The 17,562-nt window shown below is 46.4% G+C and overlaps 1 protein-coding gene across 1 annotated transcript in view; it reads left to right on the top strand.

Moving 5' to 3' along the window:
* LOC138294057 (protein FAM118A-like) overlaps positions 1-16,193 on the top strand; it is a 211,162-nt gene extending 194,969 nt beyond the window's left edge. The window contains exon 5 of the mRNA XM_069233304.1: positions 15,883-16,193. Within this exon, the coding sequence (XP_069089405.1) occupies positions 15,883-16,193 (311 nt within the window). The remainder of the gene's footprint in view (positions 1-15,882) is intronic.
* The last annotated feature ends 1,369 nt before the right edge of the window (positions 16,194-17,562 follow it).

The following is a 17,562-nucleotide window of genomic DNA, read 5'->3' as shown; positions in this document are numbered from 1 at the left end:
CCAGCTCTGGGAATGTTTTAAAATATCAATAACTTTTCCTTGGGTCATGTTATGTAGACCCCAGCAAACATAGGTTTAATATTTGAAATATTCTTCTGGGGGGGTTGTACTCCCTGCAGCCCCCACAACACTTAAATAACATTCTGGTGGTGCCCCAGTCCAGATTTGGCATCACAATGAACCATAATATATGTTTATTAGCCCATGAAGGGCATTATGCGGCGCTCACTGCCAAAAACAGTGAGTAATAAATGCACTGCTCCTGCCGCTCATTTATTATTCTTTCCTGCTTTTTTTTGTTTTTTAAGTTTTTTGGTATCCTGGTGCCTCCCAGGACACCCACAGCTTACTTTGTTGTTGCGGGTCACGGGGAGCTCCAGGTCCCCCAACAGGTCCCTGCATGTTGTCCGTATTGTATGGGCAGTGTGGAGCTGGTCACACACTTTCTTTTTAAGTGGGTGACCCAGCCCCACTTCTGGCACCCACAACTTTTCTGAAACGTTGGGTACCACAAGGGAAAGCCCATAGTCCCTGTGGCCTCACTGGCTCCCTTGCGAGCACCCTTCGTGAGTCCAGTGACAGCCGGCTCCACTAGTTTGCTCCCTACTCCTGTGCAGGCAGAGAATTGAAATACATCCTTCCCATACTCTCGCACCCAGGGAACAACAGTGTCCCGGGACACTTATGCTGCCGGCCTCAGGGGATAGAGCCCCCAAGGCCATGAGATGGTTTGGGGAAAGAGGCATCACCCCCTGCCCCCCTCCCCAAACATAAATAAGGAAGGGCCCTGTGAATGGGGTGCCCTGGGCCATACATAAAATGGCTTGGCAGGCGGCACAAACCCACCTCTCCCCTTTTTAAACGTAATAAAAAATGCAATAACACCTGTGGGAGAGATTTATAATTAAAACAGAGCAGGCCCCACCATTTGTTTTCATGACCGTAGGTAGCGTTCCCTGCCCCCGTCTGTTGGTTTTTTTTTCAGGACAGGGGGCGGAGTCCTTGAGCCCTAAAATGGCTGCTGCAACATCTTTGTTGATGTTGACGCTGCCAGTTACAGCTAATCCTTTGATCTGTTGACTCCGTGGTAACTCCACGACCTGAAATGTACACACATTTTGAACCTTAATTTCTCAAAAACTAATGAACAAACTTACACCAAGTGACAAAAAGCACTCTTTCTGAGTAAAGATCGTGATCAGGATGTAATGCATGAGGTCATCAGCAGTGGTTTGCGGGGGTGCCTGTTATAGTTAGTTTGCAGAACTACAATGGGCGAATTTAAATTTTTTAAATTTAAATTGTCAGGTTATGACTGAATTCTTCACCTAATTATAACATTCCTTTAATCTTTGTTTTTTCAGTGAATTTCAAAAAAATAAAAAATAAAATACGTGTTTCCTATACCTAACAATAATGTCACTTTAACCTTTGTTTTTTTCGGTGAATTTAAATATTTTTAACATTAAGTTAGATGGTATTACTGTACCTAACTATAAAAACAAACTTTATCCTTTGTTCTGTGTTGTATTTTCTTGTTTGTTGTACTTTTTTAAAAAAGTAACAATATTATTATGTTTCTCTTTGTTCTTTACATAGATTTTGTCATTTAGTTGTTTTAAAATGTAATTTAGATAATAATTTTTCTTTTTTTGGGGGTCTATTTAAGTTACCGCTGTACTACCGCTAAATGCTTGTGAGAGTCCCTCAGCCAATGGTAAGCCACTGCAAGAACTCCGAGTGGGATTTACAGCTTATGCCTAGCCTTCAAGCATCATACTGTTATAGATTGAGCCTTGAGGCTTTCTATCTTGAACAGTTCATGAAGATCCCTTGAGTGTTACTGTGTAGAATTTGGCTTCTTTACACGTTTTGATGTCCAGCAGGACCATTGTGAGAGTACCACCAGACCGATGACACATCCATAGAGCACTTTTAATTGGATACAATCATTGCCTTCCTTCATTTACAGGTAGAGCCCACCCTTTCAAAATCACTTTGGTGAAGCACTGAGCTGTTGCAGCTGGTGTGCTGAATATGCCTCTTTTTTGACAATTTTTTTTGTCATTCCGAAAAAAAGTTGATACTGGCATCGGGTTAGAAAAAGTTGTCCAAGTGGCAGAGGAGGAGTAAGAGGAGGCTCACTGTCCGAAAACAGAATCCCCTATGTGGAAATGCTTTACTGTTCCATCAGGAGAGAACAAAGTGGTAGAGAAGATAGTGCTATGCAGTATCAGCCAGAAAACGTTCTCCAGCACAGTGGCGGGAAAATATTTGCATGCTACTGTTACCACAGGCATGTGGAATCACATGCGAGCCATTAACCCTCAACACTTGGGTCACACACAGAGGAAGCAAGATGAGGGACAGCCGTTGACATCAACAGCACTAACTGTGGCTCCTGGAGATGCTGCGCTAGCAGCTATTGTGGACCAGGACCAGGAGATCATTCCGGAATACACCTGAAAGGTTTTCTTATACAGGACATGCAGAACAGTAGTTGTGGTTGGAGATCATGCAACTTCTGCATGCAACAGACTTGCAAGGGAACACAAATGTCCCACAAAGTAATTTTTGGGGTTATAACCTCCAAGTTGTGATGCCCTTTTTTCCAGTTTAATTTCATCTCAAATAAAAAAAAAAGGTTCTTTCAAGAACTACCTCATCTGGTTCAAAAATAGAAAAATGTCATGTTGTTTGTCATGTATCTGTCTATGTTTGTGTATATAGTAATAGAGTGAAACACCGTATGTGTGCATATCTATGTGAGTGTATATGTCTGTGTGTGTGTGTGGTAGTATATATATGTGTGTAAGTGACTGTGTCTCTACATGTGTGTGTTTGTGTGTGTATGTGTCTGAGTGTGTGTGTGAGAGTGTATGAATGTGAGTATGTGGTGCTAGATTGCAAGTATATATATGTTTGTGACACTGTGTGCCAGGCATAATGTATGCAAGGGGGGCATTCCCCCATTAGGGGGGTCAAAAATAGGGGCAATGAAATCTAAGCAGCAGGCATTGAAAGTAGGCACACCATTGTTTTCAATGGACATCAATGTGTTTTGCAGGATTAGCATCAAAATATTTGCAAATCCTGCAAAGCGCCAAACTAGCATAACATTTTTTGACACTAGTTCCCTAACTACAGCCATGCTGCACCGTATGTTAAATACGGCGCACACATGGTGGCGTTGGGGGGGGGGCGCTAAGGGGTGCAAGAAAAGTAGCACTGCATTGGATGCAGAGCCACTTTTCTTAAATCAGGCCCTTAGTGTTTGTGTGGTAGGCCTTGTGCCAGCTTAGCGAGGGTGAGCAAAATAGGGTCTTTGCCACCGAACGAGGAGTTGGTGTCTGAACCATATGGGGTCTCCTTGAAGACTTCTCTACAAGGCGTGGACGGTCTTTTGTAGGGACTTGGGTACTTACATTTCATTGATTGTGCCTGGAGCTTGCCTACCCGCAGTGCAAAAAGTGTGCATAGAAGGGGCTGGGATGGTGAATGGGGCATGAGTGTCTAAAACAAGTGGGCTGTCTGTAGAGGGCTTTGGATGTGCACAGTAGGCACTGTGCCACCTTAGTGAGAGTCGGCAAAATAGGGTCTTTGCTACCTAAGGGGGCATGGGAGTCTGAAGGGAGTGGGCTCTGCTTGAAGGCTTGCCTACACAATGTAGGCTGTGTGTTGTGGGGCTTGTGAACTCACACCTCATTGATTGCACTGAGGAGATAGCCCAACTGCAAATAGCCTGGTGCAGGGTGAAGGGCGTGCGCATAGTAGGGACTTGAATACCTAATGGAGCCTGGATGTTTTAAAGGGGTAGGCTCTCCATGATGACTTCTGTACAGGGCTTAGTGTGTGCTTAGACATTTTGCCACATTACTGTGCCTTTTTTTAACTCAGTATCTTAGGACTCTCCTGGGAGCCAGTGCGGACCCCGTGGACTCTCACAAGAGTTCTGAGAGACCAACTGTTGAATTTAATTTAAATTTTTATTGTCCCTCTTGCAGCCCTCCTCCCATTACTAAAAGGGGGTCAGGATACCATACCCTACCCCTACCATAATATTTAACATTCAGATGCAAGACACGGGGGCCAAGTCCAAGTGCCCTGTAATGGCAGCCACAACATATTTCTTTCATATTCTGGCCGCCAATCACATCAATCAATCTACCCAGAGTCTCATGTCTTAGTCAATCTGACGACTTTATTTCCCCCGCGGACCTACGATACTCTCGCTGGAGTCCCGCAGAAACAGATATCTATACATTGTTTCATTTTACTTTCTCTAAAACGTCTGAACAGATTTACACCAAATCACAAAATGAACTCTTTCTGGATAAAGGTCGAGCTTTCTTCTCAATTTGGTGTAATTCTTTTCAGCCTTTCTTTTTCTATCGTTGTCTAATTTTCCCTAAGAAAACTGCATGCGGTAAAGGTGTTTTGGGACCCCCACCCCCCTTTTTTTATCAGGCCCTTGCTTGAATGATTGCACTGAAACCTTTCAGGAAGGAGCCCAGGTGGATTAACTTTTCTAACTTTTTTTTAATAGTTTTGTGAAGATTTGTCATACAGCACCAACATTATTAGTGGACCACAAACAATCATCCTATGGAAACTCCGACCTAATGATAACTACACGGAGGCCACTGCCACTGTGTAAAAAGTACAGGTGATAGCACCAGTGTAGTTATAGCTAGGTCAGAGTTTCCAAAAGAAAGTTAATTGTGGTGCTGTTCCACAAATCTGCACAAAACTTTGCAGTATTATGTACATCCACTGTGGGCCTTTCAGGGCAAGTTTCATGCGGTCGTCAAGCAGGTGTCAAGAAAAAATGGGGGGTGGGTGGGTTGCCCTAAAATTGCCTTTTCCCATTTCAATTCCCAAATACTCCTCAATACAGGAAAAAAACTGCTAAAAGAATTGCAATAAATTTGGCTTGAAGGTAGAACTTTACTAAACTTGTGCTTTTTTGTTCCTTTGGTACAAATCCATTCAGTAGTTTTTGAGAAATTAACAATCAGAAGGATTCTCGGGTTGGGTATAAAAAGGGTACATTTTAGAGATACCTGTACTGTTAGTTTGCAGATCCTCCGCGGACGATTTGTGAATTGATTTAAAAACATGAAGGTTCACCGCTGGATGAGGGAGGGTTTACGGATTGCGGATGTGCAAATTCAGCTTTGGATTCACAACTCTACAATGTTCTGATTGGCTGGCCGTCACAAAAAATTCTGTTTTGGCCTCCACTACCCAAAGCAGTGCATCAAATGGGAATAATCAAGAGAAAAATGGGACACAGCGGAAGACTAGGTGACCCTAAACCCATGTGGGGGTGGCGCCGAAGGGGCTCTCCCTGATTAGAAAATAAAAATGAAAATATGTTCATTTGTATCGTGGGAGTCACAAATCCTTGCTGGATGCACAGACTGTCCCTGTGACTGCGCTAATCCCAGGAATGCTGCAACAAATTGAAGGAAAATAAAATTTAGGGACCTACTTCTGCACTTTTCAAATGGCCACGTGTGGTCTTCATGCTGCTGGGTGGGAGAGGGGGCAACGGCATCAGGGCCAAGAAGCCTGAGGGGCCCACTGAGCCCTGATTACTGCAGCCACTGGGGCGCAAACACTGGCTACACCACTGGTGGGAGCAAGGCCTGGCCCCAGTCCAGGCCCTCCACTCAGCCCCCCACAGCACATGTCAGAGTGTGTGTAGCAGGGGGTGGCCATCAGCAGAACTTTAGGAGCAGCGCCTGGGTCGATCCCTGTTGGTGACCCCCCTCCCCTCTGTGCCCAGATAAAGGTAACGCAGAGTTCAGGCTGGATCTCTGAAAGGGGCTGACGTGGGGAACTCTTGGATATGGCATATATTTTTTAAAAAGTAACTGAAAAAGACAAAGGTTAAAGTAAAATTCTGGTTAGTGTTGGTTATAACACATCAAAGTATGTATAAAAAGAACCTTGCAAATCCACTTAAAAACACAGTTAAACCGATGTTAAGGTTAGAATTTAAAACTGAAAAACACTGAGTATAATCTATAAATTGCACAAAAGACATGCAAAATATTACTTGGGCATTAAATGCAATGCTTATGGCCTCACAATATTTGAAATAATTAATAACACCTAAAAGCGAACTGTAATTAAACATCCAAATTAAAAGTGCAAAAAGGGCCCAGGCCTTTCTATTTGTACTAATTGTATATGAATATTCCCCGAATATTCCACTGTTATTCCTATTTTAGAGGCAGTGGGCCAGTTCACCTGGAGTATGCAAGCGAGTGCTACAGGAGTACTCCTTGCGTACTCCAACATGGCTTTGTGAACAGGTCTTTGTTTTAGGATCCCTGTTTGTTATTTACCCACCCATGTGTTTCAGTATTGATAGAAATACTCTTTCAAAGCAATTCACCATAAAAAACCTAAAACGCGCATTAGAGTCTTGCCGGGTCCATATTGCAAGGTGTCCACCTGACCGTAGAGCAGTTTAAGCCTCAGTGGGTAGCACAGCAGGAAATGAATGCAGGACTAGTGTGACCTGTAGTTTGGATTTGGTTGCAGTAACTAACCTGAAAAACCCTGGCCTCGGTATCCGTGGCCACTGGAGTTATGCGTGCTGCAGTAGTTTTCGCATTAGTATTGCTTTGCTGCATGTGCCAGGTAACCCGTCTTATGCGGCATAATTTGCAGATTTTGGGCCTGATTTAGATCTTGGAGGAGGGGAATACTCCATGACAAATGTGGCGGGTATTCCGTCCGCTGTATTTCGATCCCATGATATCCTATAGAGATCGTAATAAGGCGGACGGCGTCAGGTTTGCGATGGAGTATTCCCTCTGTCAAGACCGACATCAGGCCCTTTAACAAAAATAATTATTTCTGCTGAAACGGATCTTATATACTTATAAAAATGCAGCAACACGCATTGTTGTTCAGGGGAAGGCACTTTGAAAAGTTAGACTGTTCACCTTTCAGGTGCATGTTGCTGTGTTTGGGTGTTAAACTAGTACCACTAAGGTGAAACCTGTGTAGAGACAGTGTTGTGTTAATATGTGTAAAAGTGACACAATAATGAACTGATACTATCAGAAGAGGTACCTCATTATGCTGTATAATTTCCATTTCCTTGCTGCATAATTAAATAATCCCTGCCGCATAATCTGGTCTCCCATTGCTGCGTAATTCCAGTGGCCCTGGCAGTATCTCAGACCTGGAGGGTGTTAAAGGAACTGTGGGCAACACGCACCTGACAGTGCCACACGGCAAGATAACATACACAACTACATCGGCCTCACGTGCAAGCGGCACACATACATACACAACCACACCACCCACTCTAGCTCCCTCCACCTCAATCAGCCAATCCACACTCATACACCTACACACTCACATACACAACAGATAGCACAAAGCCACCCGTACAGGTCCCCTTGCAATGCACACACATGTGCACCATTGTCCAGTGTGAGTGAACTGTCGTTGTGGTCCCAGCATGACTTTTGCAATGAATACTGACACCACAATGACAGTTGTGTATGTGTGCAATATGCATGTTGTGCCAGTGTGTCCCCAACCATGTGTGACACCATTGCATACACCACATATGCATGTGACAGTAACTTAAAAAAATGACTGTGACATGTATATCCCTGCAGTCGTCCCCACCTCCTGTGCAGTGCCCACTCAACATACCCTGGCAAAGGGGTGTACCTAGCTTTGAGTCTGTCGACGGGGGGATCGTGTGTACTCCGTGGGTCAGTGGCAGAAGTGATGGCAGGTCTTGTCCAGTAGTGTCCAGTCCGAGATAGGGGACGAAGGTGGAAAAAAGGTCAGTTTTCACCCCTCCTCTCCCCCGATCTGCCAACTCAAAGGTGGAGGTTAGACCGCCACTTTTTCTTTAGCAGTAAGGCACATCCAAATCTGCTTGGTGGTAAGTGTAGCTGGGGTCCCGCTGTCAGCCAGTATATCCAATGGCACCGTCGATGCAGGTGACATTTCTTGGCGGAGTTGGAAGGTCTCGGGAGGTGCTTGCATTTATGGGACAGCCAACATCTAAATACAGAGTGCGGACCATCAAGGTGGCGGATGAGTTTCGAGTCGAAAAGTTGACATCAGGACCATTACCACCAACATCTAAATAAGTCCCTTTATGTGGTACCATATTGCTCTGTATTACAGCACTGACCCAACCAAGCATTACCCCACTCATATGTCATGTTATGTTATGAGTTTATAAGCGCACAAATACCAAAAAGATGTCCTGGTGCTGAGAGAGACAACAACTACTACATCAATCTAAACCTACGTAAAACACACATGTAAAGCCTTTCTGAAATGCAAGTGAAAAGTTGTCTTTCACAGGGTGACAGGCAGGCTGTTCCACAGCCTTCCCGCTACCGCCAAACTAGTCCTTCCTCCTTGGCAAGCATGGAGAAATTTGGAAACTGTGAGAAACACGTCCATAGGGTGAATGGTTCTATTTGGAATGCACATCTTAAATGTTTTCACCAAATATAAGGACCAGAGTAACAAATAGCACATGAACTATACAAAAAGATTTTTAAAAATCCTTTTAGTCACTGGAAGCCAGTGTAGCATACTCAGGCCTATATTTATACTTTTTCACGCAAAACTGCGTTAGTGCCGGCTATATTTAGTGAATGGCAATAGCCGGCGCTAATGCCCTGTTAGCGTCCTTGTGGGGGAGGCGTAGGGGAAACCGGAGCTTGTGCGCCTGTAGGAAAATACCATCTTGCCTGGCATGTTACCCCCATTTTTCACTGTATGTATGTTGTTAAGTAGGGCCCCAGTGCTCATAGTATGTGCGCTGTATGTGTTCCCTGTGTGATGCCTAACTGTATCACTGAGGCCCTGCTAACCAGAACCTCAGTGGTTATGCTCTCTCTGCTTTCTAAATTTGTCACTGCAGGCTAGTGACTAAATTGTATATGGTACTCAGGTACCCAGGGTATTGGGATTCCAGGAGATCCCTATGGGCTGCAGCATTTCTTTTGCCACCCATAGGGAGCTCAGACAATTCTTACACAGGCCTGCCACTGCAGCCTGAGTGAAATAACGTCCACGTTATTTCACAGCCATTTACCACTGCACTTAAGTAACGTATAAGTCACCTATATGTCTAACCTTTACCTGATGAAGGTTGGGTGCTAAGTTACTTAGTGTGTGGGCACCCTGGCACTAGCCAAGGTGCCCCCACATCGTTCAGGGCAATTTCCCCGGAATTTGTAAGTGCGGGGACACCATTACACGCGTGCACTATACATAGGTCACTACCTATGTATAGCGTCACAATGGTAACTCCGAACATGGCCATGTAACATGTCTAGGATCATGGAATTGTCACCCCAATACCATTCTCGTATTTGGGGGACAATTCCATGATCCCTCGGGTCTCTAGCACAGAACCCGGGTACTGCCAAACTGCCTTTCCGGAGTTTCCACTGCAGCTGTTGCTGCTGCCAACCCCTCAGACAGGATTCTGCCCTCCTGGGGTCTGGGCAGTCCCGGCCCAGGAAGGCAGAACAAAGGATTTCCTCTGAGAGAGGGTGTTACACCCTCTCCCTTTGGAAATAGGTGTGAAGGGCTGGGGAGGAGTAGCCTCCCCTAGCCTCTGGAAATGCTTTGATGTGCACAGATGGTGCCCATCCCTGCATAAGCCAGTTTAGCCCTGCTCTGCCGCGAAACTGGACAAAGGAAAGGGGAGTGACCACTCCCGTGACCAGTACCCCCCAGGGGAGGTGCCCAGAGCTCCTCCAGTGTGTCCCAGACCTCTGCCATCTTAAAAACAGAGGTGTTGGGGGCACACTGGACTGCTCTGAGTGGCCAGTGCCAGTAGGTGACGTCAGAGGCCCCCTCTGATAGGCTCTTACCTTTCTTGGTAGCCAATCCTCCTTTCTTGGTAGCCAAACCTCCTTTTCTGTCTTTTCAGGGTCTCTCCTCTGGGGTATTCTTCGGATAACGAATGCAAGAGCTCACCAGAGTTCCTCTGCACTTCCCTCTTTGACTTCTGCCAAGGATTGACCTCTGACTGCTCCAGGACGCCTGCAAAACCACAACAAAGTAGCAAGACGACTACCAGCAACATTGTAGCACCTAATCCTACCGGCTTTCTCGACTGTTTCCTGGTGGTGCATGCTCTGGGGGTCATCTGCCTTCACCCTGAACTGGAAGCCAAGAAGAAATCTCCCGTGGGTCAACGGAATCTTCCCCCTGCTAATGCAGGCACCAAAAGACTGCATCACCAGTCCTCTGGGTCCCCTCTCATCCTGAAGAGCATGGTCCCTGGAACACAGGAACTCTATCCAAGTGACTCCCACAGTCCAGTGATCCTTCAGTCCAAGTTTGGTGGAGGTAAGTCCTTGCCTCCCCACGCCAGACTGCAAACCTGTGAACTGCGTGATTTGCAGCTGCTCCGGCTTCTGTGCACTCCTCCAAGGATTCCTTCGTGCACAGCGTAGCCTGGCCCCCAGCACTCCATCCTGCAGTGCTCAACCCTCTGAGTTGGACTCCGACGTCGTGAGACCCTCCTTTGTGACTCTGAGCCAGCTCCGGTTCACAAATCTTCTAAGTACCTGCTCCGGTACTTCTGCTGGTGCTGCCTGCTTTTGTGGGGGCTCTCTGAGTTGCTGAGCGCCCCCTCTGTCTCCTCCTCCAAGGGGTGACATCCTGGTCCTTCCTGGTCCCCAGCAGCACCCAAAAACCTTTACCACAACCCTTGCAGCTAGCAAGGCTTGGTTGCGGTATTTCTGCATGGGAATACTTCTGCAACCTTCAGCACACCGTGGAACATCTTCCATCCAAAGGAGAAGTTCTTAGCTCTCTTTGTTGTTGCAGAATCCTAAGCTTCTTCCATCCAGAGGCAGCTTCCTTGCACCTTCATCCGGGGTTTCCTGGGCTCCTGCCCCCCCTGGACACTATCGCGACTCTTGGAATTGGTCCCCTTGCCTTGCAGGTCCTCAGGTCCAGGAATCCGTCTTCAGTGCTTTGCTGGTGTTTGTGGTTCTTGCAGAATCCCCCTATCATGACTATTGTGTCCTTTTGGGGTAGTAGGTGTACTTTACTCCTACTTTTCAGGGTCTTGGGGTGGGGTAACTTGGACACCCTGACTGTTTTCTTACAGTCCCAGCGACCCTCTACAAGCTCCCATAGGTCTGGGGTCCATTCGTGATTCGCAATCCACTTTTGGAGTATATGGTTTGTGTTGCCCCTAGACCTATGTTCACCTATTGCATCCTATTGTGATTCTACACTGTTTGCATTACTTTTCTTACTATTACTTACCTGTTTTGGGTTTGTGTACATATAACTTCTGTATATTACTTACCTTCTTACTGAGGGTACTCACTGAGACACTTGTGGCATATTGTCATAAAAATAAAGTACCTTTATTTTTAGTAACTCTGAGTATTGTGTTTTCTTGTGATATTGTGCTACACGATATAAGTGGTATAGTAGGAGCTTTGCATGTCTCCTAGTTCAGCCTAAGCTTTTCCATAGCTACCTTCTATCAGCCTAAGCTGCTAGAAGCACCTCTATTCTACTAATAAGGGATAACTGGACCTGACACAGGGTGTAAGTACCACAAGGTACCCACTATAAGCCAGGCCAGCCTCCTACAGCGCTGAATTATGGTGCTTCACTTTTTAGAGGCAAAAAATGCCTCCAAGCAGTGTAACGCCATTTCCTGGCACACAACCCCCATGGACATGGCTCCTGTCTTAGAAAGGACAGGAGCCATGCCCACCACCCCAATGGCCATGCCCATTGGGGCCAGCGCCATGCAGGGCGCCCAAAGTCAGGGCCTCCTAGTGGGAAAAAAAATACTTACTGGGACATACCTGGGATGGGTCCCCCATCCTGTGGTGTCCCTCTGGTGTGGGTGGGGGTGTCCCTGGGGCCAGGGAAGAGCATCTGTGGGCTCTTTACATTGTCTCTGACCATGGAAAAAGGCCCAAAGGTCCCCTAACACCTGCCCATACCCAGGTGTTAAATAATGGCTCTAAGCAAGCTTTGCGCCATTATCTAAGGCCTCTATCTACCCGTGCTAGATTTTAGCATGGGGGATAAACATGGTGCTAAGGCCATATCCTTGTTTTCTGGACGGGAACACCTACCTTGCATCTCATTGACGCAAGGTAGGTTTCCACATCGCAATGTGGCCGCACATATCTACAAGGCCACGTAAAGCCCCCTTGCGTGCCTTTTCGTGGCCTTGTAAATATGGCTCGCGATCCTACATAACTCTGTGAAAAGGGCGTTCCATGGGTGTTGCTGTGGGTGCTCCCATGCAACACTCATGAAACCCGTGGATTCCCAGATTTACAAGGCTGGGAATGCGTCAGATTCCTATGCCACCCCAGTGGCGTAAAAGTGATGCAATGAGAAAAAATAAGTTTCTTTCTCTTTTTGCCTCTTTATATGTGTGCTGCATTCTGCAGGACACATTGAAGGGAAGGAGGAAATGGCCATTAATGAATGTTTACGTGCAGGAAGTTGTCCCTTCCTACACCTAATAAAACATGCCTGGCTCCCTTGCACCATGGAAGTGAAAGGAGGTAGCCTGGTGTTTGTCCTTCAAATAGTATCTAATCCATTGAAGAGCTGCTCAAGCAACACCAATCAAATGCTGCAAACAGATCCAAGGAAAGCTACCGGATCTGCCCTTCCGCTGACAGCCTCAAGTCATCTAAAACTGCTACCAAGGCCAATTCAGTACTGTGGGCTGGGCAGCAGCCAGATTGTACCTGCTTGGGGATAGGATGTTCCAGAAAGTCTGAAAGCAGCAAAGTGTCACACTTCTCTAAGGTCTTGACCCCAAAAGGGAAGTACAGCTTGATCTACATTTAGGTTTTTCAAAAGAGGGAAGATAATGCATGTTTCCTCTCTTGGTATCCAGACATTGCTTAGAGAGCGTTGGCACACTTCTAGCAAAAGCAATGCTAAAGCCAACCTCACCTCCTTCCAAAACTTTCAAGGGATGGGGTTTGTGAAAGAACCCCACCTCATTGTACCTGTAATAGATGCACATGAAAATAGGCCTACTAGAGCTTTTTATTCATAAAGCTCAATGTTGAATAAAGAGTTAGCTAGACGAATGGTTTCATTTACAGTCTATTGTGGCTTGATGCAAAAAAGAACAATATGAAGAAGGCAAAAAGGTGTAAAGTACCCCATTAAAAAACTCTTTCTTTAACTACAAACAAAGCTACAGACAGTTACTTTCTTGCAGCGCAATCCAGTCACATTTGTTTCGTTCTGATGATGATGTAGACGCAGGTTTTCTACAGAAATCAGAGGTTCACACCACAGAACATTGTTTATGTCTAGGTGACTGGCTGATTCCTGAGATGGCTTGCGAAATCAACCGCACAGACAACAGCAGCTGCTGGATTGGATAACACAGCTCCTGATGTGAACGGGGCAAAGGAAGATCATCAACTCTCAGTGTGAACGGAGCGGAGGAGGAACGTCAGCTCTCAATGTGAACGGAACAGAGGAAAAACGTCAGTTCTCAATGTGAACGGAGCAGAGGAAGAACGTCAGCTCTCAATGTGAACGGACCAGAGGAAGAACATCAGCTCTCAATGTGAACGGGCCGGAGGAAGAACGTTAGCTCTCAATGTGGACGGAGCAGAGAAAGAACGTCAGCTCTCAATGTGAACAGAGCAGAGGAAGAACGTCAGCTCTCAATGTGAACAGAGCAGAGGAAAGACATCAGCTCTCGATGTGAATGGAGCAAAGGAAGATCATCATCTCTCGATGTGAACGGAGCAGAAGAAGAAGATCAGCTCTCAACGTGAATGGAGCAGAGGAAGGATATCAGCTCTCAATGTGAATGGAGCAGAGGAAGGACATCAGCTCTCGATGTTAATGGAGTAAAGGAAGATCATCAACTCTCAATGTGAACGGAGCAGAGGAAGGACATCAGCTCTCGATGTGAACGGAGCAGAGGAAGGACATCAGCTCTCGATGTGAACAGAGCAGAGGAAGATCATAAACTCTCAATGTGAACGGAGCAGAGGAAGGACATCAGCTCTCGATGTGAACGGAGCAAAGGAAGATCATCATCTCTCAATGTGAACGGAGCAGAGGAAGGACATCAGCTCTCGATGTGAATGGAGCAAAGGAAGATCATCACCTCTCAATGTGAACGGAGCAGAGGAAGAATGTCAGCTCTCAATGTGAACAGACCAGAGGAAGAACGTCAGCTCTCAATGTGAACGGAGCAAAAGAATAACGTCAGCTCTCAACGTGAACAGAGCAGAGGAAGGACATCAGCTCTCGATGTGAATGGAGCAAAGGAAGATCATCATCTCTCGATGTGAACGGAGCAGAAGAAGAACGTCAGCTCTCAATGTGAACGGAGCAGAGGAAGGACATCAGCTCTCGATGTGAATGGAGTAAAGGAAGATCATCAACTCTCAATGTGAACGTAGCACAGGAAGGACATCAGCTCTCGATGTGAACGGAGCAGAGCAAGGACAGCAGCTCTTCATGTGAATAGAGCAGAGGAAGATCATTAACTCCCAGTGTGAATGGAGCAGAGGAAGGACATCAGCTCTCGATGAGAATGCAGCAAAGGAAGATCATCCCCTCTCAATGTGAACGGAGCAGAGGAAGAACGCCAGCTCTCAATGTGAACGGACCAGAGGAAGAACGTCAGCTCTCAATGTGAACGGAGCAGAGGAAGAACGTCAGCTTTCGGTGTTGCTGGGGCAGAGGAAGAACCTCAGTTCTTAATGTTGCTGGAGCAGAGGAAGGACATGAGTTCTCCATGTCACTGGAGCAAAGGAAAAATGTTTGCTCGCTATCTGAACGGAGCAGAGGAAGGACATGAGCTCTCAATGTTGCTGGAGCAGAGGAAGAATGCTCGCTCTCAATTTGAACGGCGCAAAGGAAGGGCATTATCTCTTGATATGAATGGAGCAGAGGAAGATCATCACCTCTCAATGTGAACCGAGCAGAGGAAGAACGTCAGCTCTCAATGTGAACGGAGCAGAGGAAGAACGTCAGCTCTCAATGTGAACAGAGCAAAAGAAGAACGTCAGCTCTCAATGTGAACAGAGCAGAGGAAGGACATCAGCTCTCAATGTGAATGGAGCAAAGGAAGATCATCATCTCTCAATGTGAACGGAGCAGAAGAAGAACGTCAGCTCTCGATGTGAACAGAGCAGAGGAAGATCATAAACTCTCAATGTGAACGGAGCAGAGGAAGGACATCAGCTCTAAGTGTGAATGGAGCAGAGGAAGGACATCAGCTTTCGATGTGAATGTAGTAAAGGAAGATCATCAACTCTCAATGTGAACGTATCAGAGGAAGGACATCAGCTCTCGATGTGAACAGAGCAGAGGAAGGACATCAGCTCTCGATGTGAACGGAGCAGAGGAAGGACATCAGCTCTCGATGTGAACAGAGCAAAGGAAGATCATCATCTCTTAATGTGAACGGAGCAGAGGAAGAACGTCAGCTTTCGGTGTTGCTGGGCAGAGGAAGAACCTCACTTCTTAATGTTGCTGGAGCAGAGGAAGGACATGAGTTCTCCATGTCACTGGAGCAAAGGAAATTTTTTTGCTCGCTATCTGAACGGAGCAGAGGAAGGACATGAGATCTCAATGTTGCTGGAGCAGAGGAAGAATGCTCGCTCTCGATTGGAACGGCGCAAAGGAAGGGCATTATCTCTTGATATGAATGGAGCAGAGGAAGATCATCACCTCTCAATGTGAACGGAGCAGAGGAAGAACGTCAGCTTTCAATGTCAACGGACCAGAGGAAGAACGTCAGCTCTCAATGTAAACAGACCAGAGGAAGAACGTCAATTCTTAATGTGAACAGAGCAAAAGAAGAACGTCAGCTCTCAATGTGAACAGAGCAGAGGAAGGACATCAGCTCTCGATGTGAATGGAGCAAAGGAAGAACGTCAGCTTTCGGTGTTGCTGGGGCAGAGGAAGAACCTCACTTCTTAATGTTGCTGGAGCAGAGGAAGGACATGAGTTCTCCATGTCACTGGAGCAAAGGAACATTTTTTGCTCGCTATCTGAACGGAGCAGAGGAAGGACATGAGATCTCAATGTTGCTGGAGCAGAGGAAGAATGCTCGCTCTCGATTGGAACGGCGCAAAGGAAGGGCATTATCTCTTGATATGAATGGAGCAGAGGAAGATCATCACCTCTCAATGTGAACGGAGCAGAGGAAGAACGTCAGCTTTCAATGTCAACGGACCAGAGGAAGAACGTCAGCTCTCAATGTAAACAGACCAGAGGAAGAACGTCAATTCTTAATGTGAACAGAGCAAAAGAAGAACGTCAGCTCTCAATGTGAACGGAGCAGAAGAAGAACGTCAGCTCTCGATGTGAACGGAGCAGAGGAAGAACGTCAGCTTTCGGTGTTGCTGGGGCAGAGGAAGAACCTCAGTTCTTAATGTTGCTGGAGCAGAGGAAGGACATGAGTTCTCCATGTCACTGGAGCAAAGGAAAAATGTTTGCTCGCTATCTGAACGGAGCAGAGGAAGGACATGAGCTCTCAATGTTGCTGGAGCAGAGGAAGAATGCTCGCTCTCGATTGGAACGGCGCAAAGGAAGGGCATTATCTCTTGATATGAATGGAGCAGAGGAAGATCATCATCTCTCAATGTGAACAGAGCAGAGGAAGAACGTCAGCTTTCAATGTCAACGGACCAGAGGAAGAACGTCAGCTCTCAATGTGAACAGACCAGAGGAAGAACGTCAGCTCTCAATGTGAACAGAGCAAAAGAAGAACGTCAGCTCTCAATGTGAACAGAGCAGAGGAAGGACATCAGCTCTCGATGTGAATGGAGCAAAGGAAGATCATCATCTCTCGATGTGAACGGAGCAGAAGAAGAACGTCAGATCTCGATGTGAACAGAGCAGAGGAAGATCATAAACTCTCAATGTGAACGGAGCAGAGGAAGGACATCAGCTCTTGATGTGACCGGAGCAAAGGAAGATCATCATCTCTCAATGTGAACGGAGTAGAGGAAGGACATCAGCTCTCGATGTGAATGGAGCAAAGGAAGATCATCACCTCTCAATGTGAACGGAGCAGAGGAAGAACGTCAGCTCTCAATGTGAATGGACCAGAGGAAGAACGTCGGCTCTCAATGTGAACGGAACAAAAGAAGAACGTCAGCTCTCAACGTGAACAGAGCAGAGGAAGGACATCAGCTCTCGATGTAAATGGAGCAAAGGAAGATCATCATCTCTCGATGTGAACGGAGCAGAAGAAGAACGTCAGCTCTCAATGTGAACGGAGCAGAGGAAGGACATCAGCTCTCAATGTGAATGGAGTAAAGGAAGATCATCAACTCTCAATGTGAACGTAGCAGAGGAAGGACATCAGCTCTCGATGTGAACGGAGCAGAGGAAGGACATCAGCTCTCGATGTGAATAGAGCAGAGGAAGATCATAAACTCCCAATGTGAACAGAGCACAGGAAGGACATGAGCTCTTGATGTGAACAGAGCAAAGGAAGATCATCATCTCTCAATGTGAACGGAGCAGAGGAAGAACGTCAGCTGTCAGTGTGAATGG

The sequence above is a fragment of the Pleurodeles waltl genome, chromosome 4_2 (genome assembly GCF_031143425.1).
Source record: "Pleurodeles waltl isolate 20211129_DDA chromosome 4_2, aPleWal1.hap1.20221129, whole genome shotgun sequence".
Taxonomy (NCBI): Eukaryota; Metazoa; Chordata; class Amphibia; order Caudata; family Salamandridae; genus Pleurodeles; species Pleurodeles waltl.
The sequence above is the reverse complement of the archived record's forward strand: the minus strand, read 5'-3'. Positions and strand labels throughout refer to the sequence as shown.